At 34.7% G+C, this 21695-nt stretch overlaps 1 protein-coding gene across 1 annotated transcript in view; it reads right to left on the bottom strand.

Annotated features, from left to right (window-relative positions):
* The window catches only part of EYS (eyes shut homolog), a 180646-nt gene that overhangs the window by 11880 nt on the left and 147071 nt on the right, over positions 1-21695 (bottom strand). Inside the window, exon 6 of the mRNA XM_023544596.2 lies at positions 4419-4560. Coding sequence (XP_023400364.2) covers positions 4419-4560 — 142 coding nt within the window. The remainder of the gene's footprint in view (positions 1-4418; positions 4561-21695) is intronic.

A 21695-nucleotide genomic window follows, 5' to 3' on the forward strand; every position in this document is an offset into this window, starting at 1 on the left:
CATTTGGCATTTCTGAAGCTAAAAGAACTGAAGAGAAAATTCAGGCCTTGAGTTGCAATATTGAAGGATTCTATGGGAAAGATATTGAAGGGTGAGGGAAGCATCAAAAGTTGATGGATTAAGTGTACAGAGTTACTGTACCAAAAAGAATTGGTTGACGTTCAACCATTTTGGGAGGTAGCATATGATAAAGAACTGATGGTATTGAAGGAAGAAGTCCAAGCTACACTGAATGCATTGACAAAAAACAAAGATCCAGGAACTGATGGAATAGCAATTGAAATATTTCAACAAAGGGATACAATGCTGGAAGCACTCACTCATCTATGCCAAGAAATTTGTAAGGCAGCTACCTTGCCAATTGACTTAAAGAGATCCATATTTGAGGTCATTTCAAGGAAAGGTGATCCAACAGAATGTGGAAATTATCCAACAATATCATTAACATCATACACAAGTAAAATTTTGCTGAAGATCGATCAAAAGTGGCTGCAGCAGTACATCAACAGGGAACTGTTAGAGATCCAAGCCAGATTCAGAAGAGGACCTGGAATGAGGGATATCATTTCTGATGTCACATGGATTTTCACTGAAAGCAGAGAACATCAGAAAGATGTCTACCTGTGTTTCATTGAATATGCAAAGGCATTCGACTGTGTGGATCATTAACAAATTGTGAACAAAATTGCAAAGAATGGGAATTCCAGAACATTTAATTGTGCTCATGAGGAACCCGTACATGGGACAAAAGCAGTTGTTCGAACAGAACAAGGGGATACTGCATGTTTTAAAATCAGGAAAAGTGTGTGTCACAGTTGTTGTATCCTTTCACTATATTCATTCAATCTGTATGCTTATCAAATAATCTAAGAACCTGGACTATATGAAGAAGAACATGGCATCAGGATTGGAGGAAGGCTCATTAACAACCTAGGGTATGCAGATGACACAATTTTGCTTGCTGAAAGCAAAGAGGACTTGAAGCACTTATTGATGATGATCAAAGACCTAACAACAAGACCAATAAGCAACATAACAATAAACAGAGAAAAGACTGAAGTTGTCAAAGGATTTCATTTTACTTTGATCCGGAAGCAACGCCCCTGGAAGCAGCTATCGAGAAATCTGAAGATATACTGCATTGGGCAAATTTGCTGCAAAAGACCTCTTTAAAGTGTTAAAAAGCAAGGATGTCACTTTGAGGAGTAAGTTGTGCCTGACCCAAGCCATGGTATATCCAATTGCTTCATATGCATGTGAAAAAGGGGCAATGAATAAGGAAGACTGAAGAAAAGCTGATGCCTTTGAATTATGGTGTTGGCGAATATTATCAAATATACCATTGACTGCCAAAAGAACGAACAAATCTGTCTTGGAAGAATTACAACCAGAATGCTCCTTAGATGCAAGGATGGCTTGATTTCTTCTCATGTAATTTGGATATGTTATCAGGAGGCACCAGGCCCTGGTGAAGGACATCATACTTGGCAAAATAGATGGCCAGCAAAAAAGAGGAAGGCTTTCAAGGAGATGGACTAACAAAATGGCCATAACGATAGCTCAGACATAGTAACAATTATGAGAATGGCTCAGGACTGTATAGTGTTTCATTCTATTGTACAAAGGGTTGTTATGAGTGGGAACAGACTCAACAGTACCTCACAACAAGAACTCCCTGTGTATTTACTAAAAATTATACCTGCTTTTATATTGTTGTGAATGTTTCATTCAGCCATTTTCAGTTGATAAGTTTTATTTTTTTAATATAACATAGTATAACATAATATTACATCACATATTATTCCCTCTTTGAGACAAAAGGGAAATAAGTATAAAAATATTGCTAGCACTGAAGTTGATGAACTGATTTGGTTTGTAACAGCTGATTCTTTTTCTCGATCTGCACGTTAGAAGCATTTGCAGAACTTTTAACCATCTCCATTGTCCACCGTACTGCAATTTCGATTTAACTGTTCTATAGCGGAGGTCCATATAAGCATGTTTTAAAAGTTCCTCAGTTGTTTCTAATGAGTGGCCAGGGTTTAAAACCACTCAGCTAAGTCAATTTCTTAATAGTCCTGAGACAGGTGATTCATTAAGCTTTTTTTTTTTTAACCTTAGTTGATGTTGTTCTCGTTTGTTTGTTTTATTTGGTTGTGCCATTTGTAAAATAGGAAGTATTCATAACACAGTGTCTGAAATTGGTTTTAGCACAAACTAACATAGCATAATCGAGAAGTCATTGCTCTCTTCTACCACTTTTGGTCTTAAGTGTGATTTGCTTAATGAACTGTTAACTATTTCTGTCATTAGGAGCTGTTAACTTTCCAGAATACCGTCTAATGCACATGAGGAAATAAATTAACATGTCTTCTGTTTAAAAGGCTAATTGTTAGTTTATTTCAACACTGATTTAATGTAATAGTTGTCTTATAAATGGAGTTCTGTCAGTTAAATAAAATATGCTATTAGTTGAGAACAGAATATACTAATTTGCTGATTGTTGATCAAATTTAATGCTAAAATATCATTGTCAGAGACGCATTCTTTACAAGAACTAATTGAACTAATTGAAGTACCGTACAGTTTTAATAATGTGAATCAATTTGCCTGATCTAAGTCAAATAATATTCAAGATGTAATCAGAGAACAGAAAATTGTGTTCATCAAATAGATTCTGAAATAGAAACATTCTATAAAAATACTGAAATATATTTAATAAAATGTGTTAGAATTATATCCTTTTACTGCTCAAGCCAGAAATCTAGGAGCCTTTGTTGACACCTCCATCACTTGGTCTCTAGACACAATCCATAAACAAGATCATCCAGTGTGTTTATTTTGTATATGTGCACTTTGGGTTTCTGGGTACACTTTTAACAACCTCCAATGCCACATCCTAATTCAAGCTTCAATCACTTCACAATATGAACACAACAGACTTCCTAGCCTGGAATCCATTTTTTTCCCTTTTCCAATCTATTTCTCCACTTGATCTTTTTTGTTGTTGTTCTTTTTGTTTATTTGTTTTTTAATATGTCAAAATCTGAAATAAGTTTCTAAAGCTTTTAGGAAAAAAAAAGTCAAATTATTTTATCTGGCATTTCAGTTCTGAATGCCACAAATCTTAGTTTCACTTTTGATTTCAGGGCTGCAGCCTCGCCTTCAAATGATTTACCCCTTTTACACAGTGTCTTTATGCATATTTAATTCCCTCAGTCAAGAACGCTGTCTTCTCCAACTTTTCTTCCATTGCCTCATTCTCCACATCTCCATTCAAAGGTAAATTTCACAGGGAAATCTTTTCTGACATCTCCAACTTACTATCCCAGTTGCCCATCCTTCCCTCCCCTGCTACCTTTTTTTTTTTTTCTTCATAAAACGGGTCCTTTGGTTATGCTGTAGAGAAAAACTTGAAGGCTCTTTCAAGTTAAAATGGAGAGGCTTATTAAGGGTTTAAAACCATTGCAGTTGGGGAACTACATAGCCCGTTGAAAACAGAGCCAGGTAGTCTGGGGCAGTTTCATTACAAAAGAATTCCTGTGGGATGAAAAGAGGAGGGCAATTACGGGGAAATCAACGAATAATATAGTAATTAGACTCTGATTAAACCCAGACAAAAAGGGTTTAATCAGAGTCTAGATTGGTTACTGATTATTAATAATATAGTTAGTGATCACAGATAGTTTCACAGGATGGTTACATAATGGTCTCAAGATGCTTACATGTATTTTCTTTGTCTATCTTGCAAAAATATCTTTTTGGCAACAGCACCCAGACAGCACTCTTCCTGGCTACATTTATTTTGAGGGGTGCAGATGGTCCCTTGGTTAATACCCCTCAGGGCACATAAATTCACATCCTGGTTTTGACCACTGAGGAAAAACAAGTTTTTCTCAAAAACATAGCTGTTTATCTAGAAATCTAGATTAAAATTAGATAGCAGGTCAGCATATTATGCCTCTGTCCCGCTGACTGCACTGAAAATTGTCTTTCCCTAGATCATTATAAGTTTTCAATGGAGGCTATTCCTTGCCTTACCCAGTGCCATACAGGAACATTTTATTTCATTTTACAAGGATGTATTTATTTTTATGAAGATTTGTTCAATACTCCCTTCCACAGGCACAATAAACTGATCAGTGAGAGTAGGAATGGCTCTTGTTTTCTTCACCCTTACGACGGCACTGGGTTTTTTTTTTTTTTTTTTAAATGCTGTGCACCACACAGAATTCCTGGAATGTAGTAGGTTTTAAACCTATATCTATCAAAGTATCAGATCAGTGGCTAAGGCTATTAAGTTCATTTTTACTTTATCTATGAGAATAAACTGTATTGTTTAAGAATAGAAAATGAACACTTACCTTGGAAATTTTGAACTGATCCAGGTATATTAAAAAATTAAAAAAATATATTACCTGTAAATCTTAATTGCCACACATATTCAAATTGATGAGGACCTTTAGTTTGGCAAATATCATGGCAGGTGGTCCCATAAATTAAGGAAACATTCTCCACAAACCAACATGAATTCCTTGTGCACCCTGAAGTGCATACACACTGGAAAAAAGAAGTAATGAAAAATGACAAATACTTTGTGAAAATATGTTTCAGTTTTTCTTATAAAATACACAGGTAATTTCTAAATTCACCAATTAAAGAAAAGTTTATGGGATATATTTTTATACCTCTCTTTGCTTGATCCTTCTATTGCTTTATCTTCTCTTTCTGTACCATCTTTTTTTGCATCCATGCTCAAAATGTCTGTGTGCTATTCTTTTGGCTTTGGCTCACCCTTTGATCTACACAATCTGTTACCTTCTGTTAGCTAAAATTTAATATTTTTCCACAAATTAAAAATATTTATGGAATAAATTAAGGGACACACCAGTTAATATCCTTCTAATTCAATAGAATTAACATAGTGAAGGAAACCCTGGTAGCGTAGTGGTTAAGTGCTACAGCTGCTAACCAAAGGGTCAGCAGTTTGAATCTGCCAGGTGCTCCTCGGAAACTCTGTGAAGCAGTTCTACCCTGTCCTATAGGGTCACTATGAGTCGGAATCAACTCGACAGCACTGGGTTTGGTTTTTTGGTTTAAAATAGTGAATGCCAGGGTACTGCTCCAATCTTTTTATTTATATCATTTGAAAATATTTTAAGAATATGAGCATATTCTCTAATAATAAGATTTGTTTATGGTAATTTCCAGCATCTTTGAAGACAAAAATCATGTCTGGTTATGCCCACAATGAATTAATTAAATTTAAACCATTTTAAATCATGCTTCAGTCATCATTAAGTTTTAATACATGCTTCTCTTACTGGAATCTTAGGAAGACACTAACCAGAAGATAAATTTAAGCTATGTAGACAACCTAGGGCTCTGTATTCTGTTTAGAGAACACCCTAAAATTATCTTGACTACTCTAATTTTCCCGTAAACAAATTCCTCGTGAAGCAGTCCGGGGTAAGCACAGTTGAGTCCTGGTATATAAGAAACTCGATGCTTCCTTTAATGCAATTAATACACTAAGTGGGCTTTGTTTTAGTTGTTTCAAGTCATGACGGTCTTCTACCTAGGTTCTCAAATACGATTTCCTAATGACAAAACAAACAAACAAAAACACAGATCTTAAAGTACTAGTCTGTCTATTAATTAATATACCATCATGTAACTAACTAAAGTCAAAACTGAAAATGAGAAACAATCCTGAAAAATCACTGTCATTTAATTGTACTGAATGACTTCCAAGGGGATACAATTCTATGATATGTTTTTAAGTCTGGAGATCAGCAATAGTTTTAACCCATCAGTTTTATAAAAAGACATAGAATTTTAGACAGTACAAATGACATTAATCAATCTTCACCATCAGTGAATATTAACTCTTATTGGATTTGTAGCCTTCATTGCAATAGAAAACTTGAATACCTATTAAATTCTGGTTCTGTGACTGCAAAAAATAAAAATAAAAAAAAACTTGTTAAAGTAGTATATTATGTATATTGACAGGATCCTGTAGATCCATATCTTCAATTAATAATAATAAAAAAAAAAAAACTAAACTAAGAGATCTCTTAGTATTTTTTTTTTAAACTAAGATTATCACAGGCAGCTGGATGAAACAAATACAATCCCCGTTTCTGTCTGGGAAGCTCAGGAGTGAAAACAACATTTAGAAATGAGAATTCACTTCTGTTAAACTGGAAGATAAACCAGTAGGGAGCAAGCCCCAACTAATGAGGAAAAATTTCTGGCAAATGACAAGAATGTCATGAATCCCTGCTCACAGGGCAGGAATGCTACTCTGCTCATCCTGCTAGTTTCAGTGTTACTTGGAGACCAAATTAGACCTCCTGACTTTTTCTGTAAGTTTCAAGGGAAGTCAGAACAATTTCTCCATCATGAGACCCTTTCATCCTGAATAAAAACACTGGAAGGGTACCCTGGCTTAGACAGAGGTTGTATTTTTAGGAGGTTAGCTGGAATGGAAAATTGGAGCTCTTGGTATTTTCTTTTAAAATTTGTCCTCTGCCTTAGCAACCTGAATGTTAGGAAAAAGTTATTTCATCAGACTAAACGTAGATGTTAAGAAGGATTGTGATATAATTCTATCTCTGACTCTGACCTCTCTTTCATAACTCATGTATTTGGGTGAGAATGCACACATACACACTCACACACATTCACAGTAGCATCAAGAAAATAGATGCATAATAAAACCTTTAAAGTAGGTTAAAAGAACATGAGAAAAGTAAGATAATGGAAAATAAGAGTGGCCATTTTTTAATAAGTCAACAAAAACTTCATTTCCAAATAGCTATGAGCTTTCTAGCAGTTAAGGAAAAAGTGGCGACCATGAAAATGTGGCATAGCTCTCATTGTTTAGTTTTATTTTGATGGGTTGATTTTAATTCATGGGAGAACCATTTTTCAAGGCAATATTCATAAAAGAAAAACATTTGGAATAATTGTCATATGGGAGAGGATGTTACAAATTGATAATATTTTAGAGAAAATTATTTATTAAACTTGCCATGTGTTATGGATTGAATTACGTCCCCCCAAAATGTGTGTCAACTTGACTATGCCGTGATTCCCAGTGCCTTTGTCTTCTAGAAAAGCAAAACCAGTAAAGCATATAATATATACAAAGAGATATTTATATCAAGGAAACAGCTGACGTGATTGTAGGGGTTGGACCATCCCAAGTTCTTGGATCAGGATAGAGGCCTTTCGAAATTCACAGGGCCTCAGAAGCTGGTGAACCCAAGATAAGCAGGTCAGTGAGCAGGACTCCCGCTCACAGGCTGTGAAGGTCGAGGAATCCCCAAGGTCGGAAGGCAAGATCACAAGGTTTCTCCTGATTCACATAGCTGCAGGGGTGGCAAACCCAAGATAGGCAGGTTTGGGAGCAGGACTCTTGCTTATAGGCCATGAAGATCGACAAATCCCCAAATGGACAAGTAAGCTGCTAGCTCAAATCCCAAGAACCAGAGGTCAGAGAAGAGATAGCTGCTGGATACGGAAAAAACCAACAACCTTTGCAAGGCAAGCAGGAAGGATGTAGGTGGCGGAAGGTGGAGAGATGAAGGCTGAGGGGGCAGTGAGCCACCACAAGCCCCACCCCTGCCAGTACCACTCAGCAGATTCCATCATGGGGGTGATCACATATCAAATTTCAATAGAGAAGTGATCACAACATTATACAACTGCCAAAACACTGAGAATCATGGCTCAGACAAGATGACACACAATTTTAACCATCACACCCAGTATTGTGTGATTGACCACCATTTTGTCATCTGATATGATTTTCCTATGTGTTGTAAATCTTACCTCTATGGAGTTAATGGAGCACTGGTGGCACAGTTGTTACGAGCTATATTGCTAACCAAAAGATTGGCAGTTTGAATCCACCAGTCACTCCTTGGAAACCCTATGGGGCAGTTCTACTCTGTCCTGTTTTTCATGATGTTAATAAGGTGGGATTAGCAGCAGTTATGTTAATGAGTCAGGGCTCAATCTACAAGATTAGGTTGTATCTTAAATAAATCTCTTTTGAGATATAAAAAAGAGAAGCCAGCAGAGATACATGAGGACCTCACACCACCAAGAAAGCAGAGCCAGGAGCATGCATCCTTTGAACTCTGGGGCCGCTGTGCTGAAAAATTCCTAGGCCGGGGAAGACTGATAAAAAGGACCTTACCCCAGAGGCAAGAGAGAGAGGAAGTCTTCCCCTGGAGGTGGTACCCTGAGTTCGGACTTCCAGCCTCCTAAACTGTGAGAGAATAAATTTCTCTTTGTTAAAACTATCCACTTGTGGTATTTCTGTTATAGCAGCACTAGATAACTAAAACACCATCAATCCATAAAATGTTCTCTGCATATTGCTACATTATTCGAGTAAGGAGGTTTTCAAGTAAATTGACTTCTGTCTTCTTATGTATGAATTTCAAAAGTGATGTTAGTAAAGAAAAAATAATCATTTTGAATTTACATGGACATAATAAAGGGCCCTTTTGGTAAAGGGCCCTGATGGCACATTGGTTAAGCACTGGGTTACTAACTGAAAGGTTGGTGGTTTGAAACCACCCAGCAGTTTAGAGGGAGAAAGACCTTGCAATCTACTCCTGTAAAGATTATCACCAAGCCAAAAACAAACACACAAACCCACTGCCTTCAAGTCAATTCCGACTCATGGTGACTCTATAGGACAGGAGTAGAATTGCCCCATAGGATTTCCAAGGCCGTAAATCTTTACTGAAGCAGACTGCCACATATTTCTCCTGTGGGGCAGCTGGTGATTTCGAACTGCCCAACTTTTGGTTAGTATCCAAGTGCTTTAACTACTGTGCCACGAGGACTTCCATCCTGTAAAGATTACAGCCTAGAAAACCTTATGGAACAGTTTTACTCTATCACATGAAGTCACCATGAGTTCAAATCACTGGCACCTAAAAACAACAACAACAATTGAGCTAATATAATACTCATTGCCTAACAAAACACCATTTTATTAGTTATCATTTACTTAAATACAAAGATATATTAAGCATTCAGGGTCCCCTATTGTCTGTATGGAACCCTGGTGGCACAGCGGTTAAGAGCTATGGTTGCTAATGAAAAGGCCAGCAGTTCAAATTTGCCAGCTGCACCTTGGAAACCCTGTGGGGCAATCCCACCCTGTCCTATAGGGTCACTGTGAATCTAAATCGACTCAAGGGCAACAGGTTCGGTTTTTTATTGTTTGTATGACCAGATCTGTTTCTTTATAGAATTCAGTCTTTCTTACACACTGATGCTAATTTCCAGTAGAAGGAATGGCCCTCTCTGCCATTATTATCTAAAAGTTCCACAGTGACCTCGGGAAACATGGTAGTATTAATCTTTTTCCATCAATTTTATTTGGACGCAAGGCGATTTAAGGAAAAAAAAAAGGTTTTATGGCATGTCCACTTAGCAATTGAAATTTTTAATTTCCCCAGGTTAATAGTATCAATGCTTTAAAAACAATCTTTTCCCACTGAATTCATGTTTTAGATAACAGATATTTGTCAGAAAATCTGTAGCAGTCTGGGAATAACTTCAAAAATTCATAAGTTTCAACCTATATTTCTAAAATAGAAACATGATTCTCTTTATATAAAAAAAGTTTACTTGTCATAGAATAGATTTAAGGTGACCAACTTATTTCAGTTTGCCTGAAACTTCCCATTTTTTAGTATTGACTTTTCAGTGATCTTCCTCAGTCCCAGGCAAACTGGGAAGTTTAGTCACACTAAGTGGATTATATTCAAGTTGTTTTTCCTGAAATGAGGGAAGATAAGGAGCAGAAAGCAGTTGGCATAAGTTATGAAAGAAAAATGATCTTTTGTTGTAAGGCTTTAAAAATTTTTTGTCTGTAGGGGATGGGGGAGGGACTTGTTACCACAGCATAATTCATTCCAACATTTTTCTCAAAAGTATCCTCCATCTATATATATATATAAAAAAAATCTTACGTGAAGCTAAATTCAGTATTTTATGAGAATTTTTTCAAATATGAAATATTTACCTAATGTACTAAATTGGCCTTTATATAAGAATGTCTATCTTATAAAATACATCATTCATGTATCTGCAAGAAAATGAATAATTGCATTAATTCTAGTAACAAATAGATGCTTATAAATTGCAAATAAAAATATATATGGAAAGTAGAAGCATGTTAATATATCGTCTACTGCTCATTTTTATGTTTGAAAACTGAAAACAGGAATCTGTTCATCATCTTCACTCTTTTTTTTTCTTTTGGTACATAAAGATTGTAAAATTTGTTTTTAACTCAAAATAAAAGAGATAAGAAATGTAGGAAAATGTTATGATATCATGAGAATTTTTGTATTTTCAGGAATGGGATCAAACTTAACTAAAAAATCATTAAAAAATTATAAAAAGTTATTAAAAAAATAAAAATATCCACAAAGACATGTGGTGATAAGGGAACTACGATAGGAATATATTTATGTAAAGGATCAGCCTACTGTCTTGTATGTTGAAGATGTTAGAAATGTTGCTTGTAATAGAGTATCTTGTTCAGATTTGCATGGAAAGGGGTATGCAAATATTGTCAGCAAATATCAAATTTTATATTATGTGTTTCAAATTATAAAATGTCTTTAAATGAGAATATTCCAAATATTGAAGGAGTGGGATTAGGGGTAAGAATTTTATGAAAATCCTTCTGATAGCTTTCTCAAAATTTTACTTGGTAGTGTGTCTGACCTGGTGCCCGGGAACAGGGATATGCAGACATGAATTTTGAAGTGAACATCTACCTTATTATTGACAGTGAATTCATTAATTGGCACATGTTAGAAAATGAAAATTGAACTCACTTACAAATTCAATAAGCTTGTGAGAGGCATAACTTTGGTAAACAAACAGTGAAATTAATATAATGATGAAGTAGTTTCACAAAGACAGTAAAAGAGGAAAGAGAATAAAGAAAATTGTACATAAAAAGAAAGGCAATATATTTCTTGAATCACACATCAGTATATGTTACATCAGAAAAAAAGCAAATTTTTTAGTAACAAAGTTTTGTAATTTTTATTTTCTTATTAATTTTTTGAGGCAATTCTGTTAGTCTACTTGTATTTTCCAAAATACAAGCAAGAATTATTGCCCTCCATTTTCAAGGACTTTTTTCTTATTGTGGTTTATGAGAAAGTTTACAATGCAAATTAGTTTCTCTTTCAAAAATTTATACAGATTGTTTTGTGACATTGGTTGCAATCCCCACAATGTGTCAGCACTCTCCCCCTTTCCATCCTGGGTTCCCCGTTTTCATTTATCCAATTTTCCTGTCCCTTCCTGCCTTCTCGTCTTTGCTTTTGGGCAAGTGTTGCCCATTTGGTCTTGTGTACTTGATTGATCTAAGAAGCACATTCCTCATGTGTGTTGTTGCTTGTTTTATAGGTCTGTCTAGTCTTTGGCTGAAAGGTGAACTTTAGGAAAGGCTTCAATTCTGAGTTGGAAGGGTGTCCAGGGGCCATAGTCTCAGAGGTTCTTCTAGTCTCTGTCAGGCCAGTAAGTCTGATCTTTTTTGTGAATTTGAATTTTGTTCAACATTTTTCTCCAGCTCTGTCCAAGACCCTCTATTGTGATCCCGGTCAGAGCAGTCAGCAGTGGTAGCTGGGCACACCATCTAGTCCTTCTAGGCTCAGTCTGGTGGAGGCTGTGTGTAATTTTTATTTGATTGACACAAAATACATATTTGTAACATTTTTATTTTTTAACCAACTGATTTAACATAACATTTGCCAAAAATATTCAACGTTGCTTTCCTTAAGACTCCTTTTTTTTGGTAAAGGGGAACAAATTTTGATTAATTGAATGAAGAGGATTTTGAACAACTGCAGAGGTTGATTTCTTATTTTAACAAACAAATTTCTTAGGTAAGGTAATGGTTTGTTTTAGTTATCCTGTTTCTCACATTGTATTAAGCACCTTAAATGTCTTCTCTTCCTCAGAGAAACTGCATCCCTCCCAAGATTACAGTTTATACCTAGCACTGTTCCATCCATATTCCCTCATGATTCTATTAATATATTCATTTTAGGTCTTAAAACCTAAATATTTGGTTTTCAGACCCCATAATCATTTCCTATTTTTTTCCAATAGAAGTATTATCAAGTGTTAACTGACAGCTGCACAAGAAATATTGCCATTAAAATTTTGAAATATATAATCATATAAATATTTATTTGTTTTTATGATACGTCCTTCTTTCATTGTCATTACTTTATCCACTCATCCTTCTAGCATTTTTTTTTTTTAATTTGGTAAAATATCTGATTTTACCCAGTTTGAAAAACTTTTAAAGAACTTTGTAGAAGCAGAGATTAATTCACAGAAATAAAATTAATGTCCAGCTTCCAGTACCATTCATATCTTCTTGTGAAAAAATCGATTTTGCAAAATCTGTAGTAAGTATAATGTTGAGATTAATAATGTTAAAATTATTTTCAATAGCTCTGTTGGATAGTACCAAAAAAATCTAATCTGTGCAGGAAAAGCTAAAATAATGTGGAATGAAAATAGAATTGGCCTGTTTTGGCTCTCTGAAGAGGAAAGCTGATTTAAAAAGAAAATTCTTAAGCACCTTGGGAAATTATTTAAGGCTATTGATCATGGTCTCCCTTTATTCTAAATCAGTGCTTCTAATCAGTTCTGCCCAATTCGGTCATGGCTGATGAAGTGAAACACGAATGGACCCAAATTTTTAAAACGTGAGTGAAGTGAAAAAATAAGTGGAATGGGAAAAATTACAGGTTGAAGCCCTGCTAGACCTTAATCTCCTTCTTAGGGAACAAGGGCAGCAGCATGCATGTTGCATAACAACCAAATTTCTTGACCAGCAGAGTCTGAAATAGTGATGCCCTGCTCAAAGATGGCAGCTGACTGTGCTGCTTTGAATGTTGCTCTCCATAGTCCTGGCAATAATCCAGTCTCCTGCATCAGGCTTCTGAAAGAGCTCACTATGGCTCTTCTGGGTCTCCCATTCCAGGGCTTCCACCTGTAATTTTTTCCATTCTGCTTATCATTCCATTTCACCTAAATTAAAAAAAAAAAAAAATTGAATCTGTTTTGATTTTGCTTCCTCAGCCATGACTGAATCAGGCAGAACTGATTAGAAGCCTGAGTCTAAATATTTTTCCCCCCAAATAACAATATTTGATGACAACTCAATGACCAAAACTATACACTACTTAAAAATTCAAAGGAAATGTGAAAATTCAACACTTTTAGAAACATGAGCATTCCCAAGATCTTATGCTGAAAAAGATACAAAGTTTGACATTGTCCTTGCTTTTGCTGAGCTCACAGTCTAATAACTAGCATTTGCAACAGTTCCTAGAATTCTCCTTCAGTGTGATTAGTGATAGTATAGAAAGGAGGCCGTAATACATAGAGTGGGGACAAAAAGGAGGAATTAGTCTGTACAACCACAAAAGCTAGGAGGAGGTTACACTATGGTTGAATGCATGTATTCAACCAGAGGTAGACAAAAAAAAAAAAAAAAAAAAGACAATAAGAAGGGCAAAAAAGAATGGGAGAGAAGGTCCATGTCATTTTACATGTAGCAGTTTCCTGAAGCCTACAGCGTAAAAGGTGTTCCTGAATAATTAAATGAGTTTTACGCAAATGGATTGATACTTTACTGATTTCTAAATTTTGTCAAAGGGAAAATTTAACATGATGTAGATATATAGTCATGCAGATGATCTATTTAATGACTTGCAAGCCGACAGGTTTTGTTTTAGGATATAGTGATTCATTGGCTTCACTTTCTGTCCAAAAGTAAAACAGATAATAAAAGGCAAAACAAATAAAAATCCCTCAAAATCTCTGTGATAACGTCTTGAGAAATTAATATGAGAAAATTCCATCACTGTGGAGCAATGTATAGCATTCAAAGGAATTATTTGAACAACTAAATTGTTAATTACAATATGTGGTATCTCAGAGGAATGCTCAATTGCTAGTGGTCACAAAGATTGTTTTTCCCGTCTTTCTTATCTCCGTTCACAATATTTCTTTACTTTTCAGTAGTGTTTCAGCAAGAACTGAAATATTGCTTCCTAACTCACCATTAAATAACTTATTTCTCACTTAAAATATGATAAACATTATTTCGGGACCACTTCTTTATTAGGAGTCTGCCCTGAGGCAGACACTGTTGTAAACACGATGGCACACGTGTTGGGTGGGGTGAGAGAACAAAACCACCTTAGTTCTCTTCAACATAACTTTGAAATGAAGACAAAGGATCATAAGTCATAAGGGTAACACTCATAAGTCATAAGGGTAACACGTTGTTAGGTGCTATCAAGTCTATGTCTACTCATAGCAACCCCATGTGACATGATAAGATAGAACTGCCCCAAATTGTTTTCTTGATTGTAATAGTTACGGAAGCAAATATTCAGGTCTTTTCTCCCGTGGAGCTGCTGGGTGGGTTCAAACTGCCAACCTTTCCCTTAGCAGCTGAACCATTGCGCCACCAGTGATCCATTAGTAAATTCTAGGACATCATTAATCATGATGCCACATAGCTTAATAATATCATTATTAAATAATAATGTTCAATAATATCAGTTTCAAGTATTCTTAGACATCCTTTACAGTTTGAGAGTAAAGTCAGTTTTAAATATATACCGAAACCTGTGACAGCTGGAACTCAATGAGACTACCTTATTTTTCCAGGTCTGGCAAGTTTTTCCCCTTTGACAGGGTACAGTCTTACCACTTTTCTTTAGCCCTCTATTAGTGAAAAATATATAAATATTTGAGTTTTCCTTCTCTGAGAGTTTTCTGCCTTAGACCTAAGTTCTGGTCTTTACAGATTTTACCATCTATAAACACTCTCCCTACCCCCACCCCCCACAAAAAACAAACCTGTTGCCGTCAATTCCAACTCATAGGGACATATTAGAACAGAGTAGAATGGCCCTCATAGGATTTCCAAGGATTGCTTGGTGGATTCAAACTCCCAAGCTTTTGGTTAGCAGCCAGACTCTTAACCACTATGGCACCAGGATTTCCATTTCGGTGTATGTATATATATATACATATACACACACACACATATATTTATTCTATAAGTGTTAAAATTTTTACTTATTAATAGACATTCCCTTCCCCTACTAAAATATGTAAATTTTGTCAAATATACTCTATATTAATCTGGATAAAATGCAATAATTTCCAGTGTCTTCTATTCCCTCATATATTTCTCTCAGACTTTTATTTTTAAATCTCACAAATACAGTACCTAATATTAAACTCCTATCATTGCTTTAAATTAAAAGAAGAAAATTAGAAAATTTATCACTGCTTTAAATTAAAAGAAGAAAATTAGGAAAGGCATGGTAAATCTTCAGAGAGTGAGTCATTCTTTTGGTTTCATCAGTGATGCAAACAGTCTCAAAGAACTATGAAAATTGTCTGATGGTCTTTACTGCTAAATCAACTTTCAGCTGCCAGGCTAAAAATGCCCTTACTCCCATACTAAACCTGGGTGGTTTTCTCTCACACATCCTATGGTCTTGTGTACCAAATGTCATTCAATTTCAGAAATGGATTTGATACTAGTAGATTCCAAGAGAGAAGAAATGATTACCTTAATCACTGCAATAATGTTAAAACCTTTTTCCCCTTTTATTCAGTTGAAATCTTCAGCTTTCTTTTATAGCCTAAATAACACTCATTTATCTTATCCTGCTATCAAATGTCTGGGAGAACATATATCTCTATTAAAATCCCTCGACCAGCTAATTCACAGTGCAATCTTTTTTTGCAGTAGTATAATATTAAATAAACATACACATTAGTGGCTTTATTTTTAAGACAAGTTGTCATATTCAATCTATGAATTTTTTTTTTTTTTTTTTTTTGCTATAGGTACATATTTTTTTTCCTTTATGGGAGAAGGAAGAATTTTTTTTTAACTCCTTTAAAAATATGTCCTTTTGTTTTCACAGTATTTTCAATTTTCTAATTGATACTGGTTTTCATGGCAATGACTTAGACTCCTGATAAGGTTGTCACCCCAGGGACAGTGACTCCTTAAAACACTGAGTGGCTCAAAGTATTCTTTTTTACTTCTATAAATAGTTGGATAGATTGATATTTCATCTCTGTTAATGTGAACTGCATTTATTATTGCATAATTAACAATTGTTATTGATCATTCATCTCTGTTAATGCAAATTGCATTTATGTTTCTAGCATTTTATTAGGTTACTTCAATCCAGCAGTTGACATTTTGTTATTTAAAAAAAAAAATTAAGCTGATATTTATATTAAATATTTTTCCCATCTATAAAAGAGTATGCAAATTAAAGATTGCCCCAAAAAATGCCTTATAATTTTTCCAGTATCATTTTTATATAATCAGTCCTTACCTTAGAAATTTCAATCTCTAAATCCAGAAAATGACTTTGAATATATTCTTGTAGTTGGTTTTCTATATATTTTTATGAACTCCCCTTTCTGTTTTGATTCCAATACCGTAGAGTTTTAATTACTAGAGCTTTGTACTTTATTTTGTACCTGATAGTCCGTGTTCTCCTCAGGTATTTTCTTAAAGTATCATTGCATCTTCAGCAATTTATTTCCTCAAATGAATTCTTGAATAATTTTTTATCAAATATTCCTTATAATTCAGCTGTTCAAATGTTTTATAAGAAAAGAATTCTGATTTTGTTTTCATGAATCTCTGTTACTGTGGAGTATTTCTTCCGATTATTTCCCATTGGGGTAATGTGACTTTTCTGAGGCTTTGACTCCAAAATATAACATATATTAATGCAAATAATGTGCACCTTCTAAGTTTGTTTGCCAGTGTGCTCTCCCTCCACAAGGTATTTTCATAAGCATGCTATGCTAAATTTTTTCACAGCGAAAATACCTGGTGGAAGGAGGGCGTGGCTGGCAAACAGACATAGATGGTGCAAGTTGTTTGCATAAAAATACAGTAATCAACTAAATTATTTGACTTACTTTCTTCTAAATCATGGTAGACTAATTTGGGCAAAATTCTAAAACTATGTGTTTTTCTAAATCAAAGTAATTTGGTAAAATTCATTATGAATTTTCCATTTTTCTTTTAAATTTGAAATCGTTAATTAGATTTTTTTTTGCAATAGATATGGCAAAAATATCAGTCTAAGACCTCTATTAGTCATAAAGGAAAAATTAATCATGGATACACTAGATTAATAACACAAATAGAAAATGAATAAAATTTTCAATTATAGTAATCTGGAATAAGTTGAAAAATTTGTAATAGCATACTTCATTGCTGGATATGAGTTCAAGACATATTTTTAGCTCTTGGCCCTTATAAAAAAGCTGAAGTTGGACTATATTAAAAATATGCTAAAGTTTACTGTAATGTCCTTCTCTTTGAGGATGATTTTAGGTAATTTTATAAATCCTTCAGGTCTTTTTTATATCTGCCTTTTGTTTCAAGAGTGTTAATGAGAGAATTCAGAGACAATGTGCTCCTCTGTGTCAACTTGGGTCATAATAAAGTTTAGCACATTCACCCTGGATAACACCACTGAGCTCTTACCATCATTACTAAAGAGACAGGATATGTGTATTAAAAACAAGGCTTAACCAATTAGAACTTTGTTGAGTAAGAAGAAAAACCCAGACCCCAGTGCCGTCGAGTAGATTCTGAAAGAGGCAGCTAATTTTTAAAAACTGAAATTTAATTTATTTCTCCTGATTTCTATATTCATTGTTCAAATGGGATGAGTATTTTTAATTTTCTCTGGACGAAAATTTAACTGGGTGATCGTGCATATTAAGCATTTTTGGTACAATTATGTAATTAAACTTTGCACCTCATTTTAAAGAGTTCTGGTCATCAGCATATCAGCATATCATTAGAAGGAACATTTTGCAAATTGAGAGAGGTTGCTTGCGAAAAAACGTGTTAACTCTATGAAGGGCAGGGCAAAAGACAGAACTTCAGGGGATTACCAGGCTGGGACTTTTGGTAATTGACAAAGAATAAGGTACGTTCCTTTCTCTGTCCTCATAACTGATGCAAGAATAATTGGCCGCTGATCTGGACTTGCTAAAAGAAAGTCTATTAAAAATACCGAGAATATTTTCATTCATATTCTTTCAGGATGAAGGGACTTTCCTGTTCTGGCCATATGCGGATATGCAATTCTCACACTCTAAAATTTACTTCCTGATCCCAGATTTAAGTAGGAAAGGATTATGAAAAGCCAGGAAAGGGAAGTAGGAAATGTTTCTCTGTGGATCTCTCTCTCATCCTCTCTTTTTGGTACTGTTAGTCTGAGGAAGCAAATACCTCCTCAGTAGTAGAAATCCAAACTTAGAACAGTTGATGAATTGATGATAACTTTTTTTCAATTGAAGATGAGATATATATCCCATGAGTGACCTTTTTAAAGTATTAAATAGAGTCATGATCTGCCTTGTTCAACACTATATGCCTTGGGTACAGAGTTTCCACAAAGTGGTTTTTTAATAAACATTCTTTTGATGAGAACAACTAGTGACCTGGCACAAATAAGAGGACAAAGAAACCTAAGAGACAGAAAAGGATGAAGATGTTTTCCAGAAAAATCCTTGACTAAGGATTTCAGCAAGTTATTGAGGAAGCATGGAAATGAAACAACCTGTGGTTATATCGGCAATCAAGATGTTCTATAATAAGTCATATATGGTTCTCACTTTGTAGCGTGGATTGCCTCACTTTTAATTAATGCTTTTGTTGATCTCTTAGAGTGCCCGGTAAAAGAATTTTAAAAGATAGCATCAGAATCACTTAGATGCCAATTTCTAAAACTGGATGTTCATATTGGGAACACTAGTTAAGCAGGGCCCAATATATAAACCAAGATAATACAATACCTGTTATCCCAGTGAGAACACTGTCATTCTTAGATGTAACTTTGTTTGGATGATAAATCAGTAAGTCGCCTACTTATACAGAATATGGCATTGGCAAGTGCTATTACTGAATGAGTAAAGGGAGAGAAAACTTAAAAGACAAGACCTCACTTTATGAGCATGCCCGATGTTTCCCTAAGTACATGAACACACAAAAATGACCATGATTTCAAACAAATGCAGAATTTTAACCAGTGAATGGTGAGTTCATTCCTCCTGAAACACAAAATGAGCCAATCATCCCACTGTTTTTTCACTGATCTGTACTAGATTCACCAGTGGCAATGAGTTAAACCACAAAAAAATTATTAAGAATAAATCTAACTGATTTTCTTTGCGTATTTCATTTTCATCTCGAATGATGATAGAGAGGGCTCATCGCCATTGAAACTTATGCGTTCAATTAGAGAATTTCACTAACCAATTTCAGCTGCTAAATTTATGTTAAGATACATTTTCTTGAAACTTTTCTATACTAGTTTACTGTTGCTGTCATAACAAAGCACTATAAGTTTAGTGGTTTAAAATGACACACTTATATTCTCTAACAGTTCTAGAGCTCAAAGCTAGGGTATCAACAGGGCTGATTACTTCTGAACAATTTGCTTCTTTGCGCTTTTCAGCTTCTAGTGGCTGCCTGTATTCCTTGGATTGTGGCTCCTTCTTTCATTTATTAAGCATATAACTCCAACCTCTGTTTCCATCATCACATGGCCTTGTCTGACTTTAACTCTTCCTGCATCCTTATTATAAAGACGTCTGTAATTACATGTAATTATGTTGGGCCCACTCGAATAATTCAGGATAACTTCCCAATCTCAAGATCTTTAACTTAATAACACTTGTAATGTTCTTTTTACCATAAAAAGGTAATATTCACAGATTCTGGGGATTAGGACCTGTACATATTTGGGGGAACATTGTTCAGCCTGCTACACTCTGGATCCTCAGAAATTGCTCATGAAAGCTTATGCCTTCTATTTCCCCAACTAGTTGTGAAATTCCTTTTTAGGTACGTGGCTTTAGCACATATACTGATATTATGACTCTAACCTCTGTTAAGGAGAGCATCTTGGAAAGGAGAGCTGTCATCTTAAGCATCTAAAACATAGTATGAAAATAACCAAGTTTTTTTTTTTTTTTTTTCACCAGTGATTTCTCCTTAATTATTAAAGGCACAATTTTCAAACTGTGAAAACTTCTTCGAGTAAGTTTTTTTTTTTTTAATCATAATTCTATTCTGTCCAATATGGTTGCTATGAGTCGGAATCAACTGGATGGCATCAAACAACACTTCTTTATCTGTTTCAGTATTAATGGAGAAGTATTAGCACCTCACATTTCAACCATTCACATGGATTACACTAATTTGAATGAATTAAGTTCTTGCTTCTGTATTTAATCTACTTTATCACTTGATATAAAATTCTGCTGAAAATAATCAAGAGAAACGAGAAAAAAAATTCTTGTAACTCTTTTGGTGCTCGCTCTTGTAAATAGATAGTGGTTTATGAATATATTCAGCATTAAAAATCCCTTTTAAATTTCTTCCTATTACATAACTAGAATTACACATGGGCTTGTCATGGGTAGGAATTGACTCAATAGCAATTGTTTCATTTTTTTAATTATCATTAAATGTGCATCAATAGAACACATATGGCATTAAAAAATATTACTCATTATAAACCAGTGAATTTACATATCCTGCATGGAGAAGTGACATTGACCTAAGCACAAATTCCTAAGTATTTCTATTTTTGTCGTATTCTTACTAATAAGATATGTGTAACAAACAACAAAAGCTGTGTGGTAACTTTAATTCTATTAATCCTTCTTAGATGGGGACATTTGTTGCTTTTTTATTTTTGTTTGCTGCCTCAGAAGGCAAAGCCAAGAGAGCCTAGAAAATACTATGTAAGTTTACCATGAAATAAGGTGCTGCCATTTTTGTAACTAACAATTTTAGGGGGAAAAAAAAAAAAAGACATTTTAGAATTGCTTGAACATGAATCCTAGGCAAGGATTTTTTTTTTTTTCTTTTGTTCTTGGAAATATGTCTTCCAAATCAAAACATATTATTGTTTGCTTATTTAAAAAAAAGGCATTGATAAAAGTAATTACAATACATTGAAGAACTAGAAAAAAGTAACATGTACACATAGAAACAGATGTATAAGTTAAAAGCTAGTGCAAGGATGCTGCTTTTTTCAATCAATGCCTCTGGCACAAGTCACCTTCCCTACCAAGAATCTGAACAAGGGCAGAATGAATTACTAATTAATGAAGTAGATTCAGTAAGTCACTGAGAAATATTTTCATGAAGAGAGAGAGAGAGGACAGTAGGAATATCTCTTACTGAGGTATACGACATGGATCAAGAGATAATTAAAGTGGATTCTGATTACATGGCATTGATGAAGTTGCTTCAAAGCAGCACAATAATTCTTTGAATTAGTCATTTTATGTTTCATAAACCTGGGCATTTACTCTTGCCTCCCTCTCTTCTTAACAATGATGTGGACCAGAAGAATTGAATGGTGCCCAGCTGCCATTACTGAGCAATTTGATCAGAGATTCTCTAGGCAAATCCTAATCAAAAGGGAGAAAACGCAGAATAGATTTTAAAATTCTCATAGACTCTAGCTTTCTGGAGCCATGGAGGATGGATGAACCCCTGAAACTACTGCTCTAAGATAACCTTT

The sequence above is a fragment of the Loxodonta africana genome, chromosome 1, assembly GCF_030014295.1.
Source record: "Loxodonta africana isolate mLoxAfr1 chromosome 1, mLoxAfr1.hap2, whole genome shotgun sequence".
NCBI lineage: Eukaryota > Metazoa > Chordata > Mammalia > Proboscidea > Elephantidae > Loxodonta > Loxodonta africana.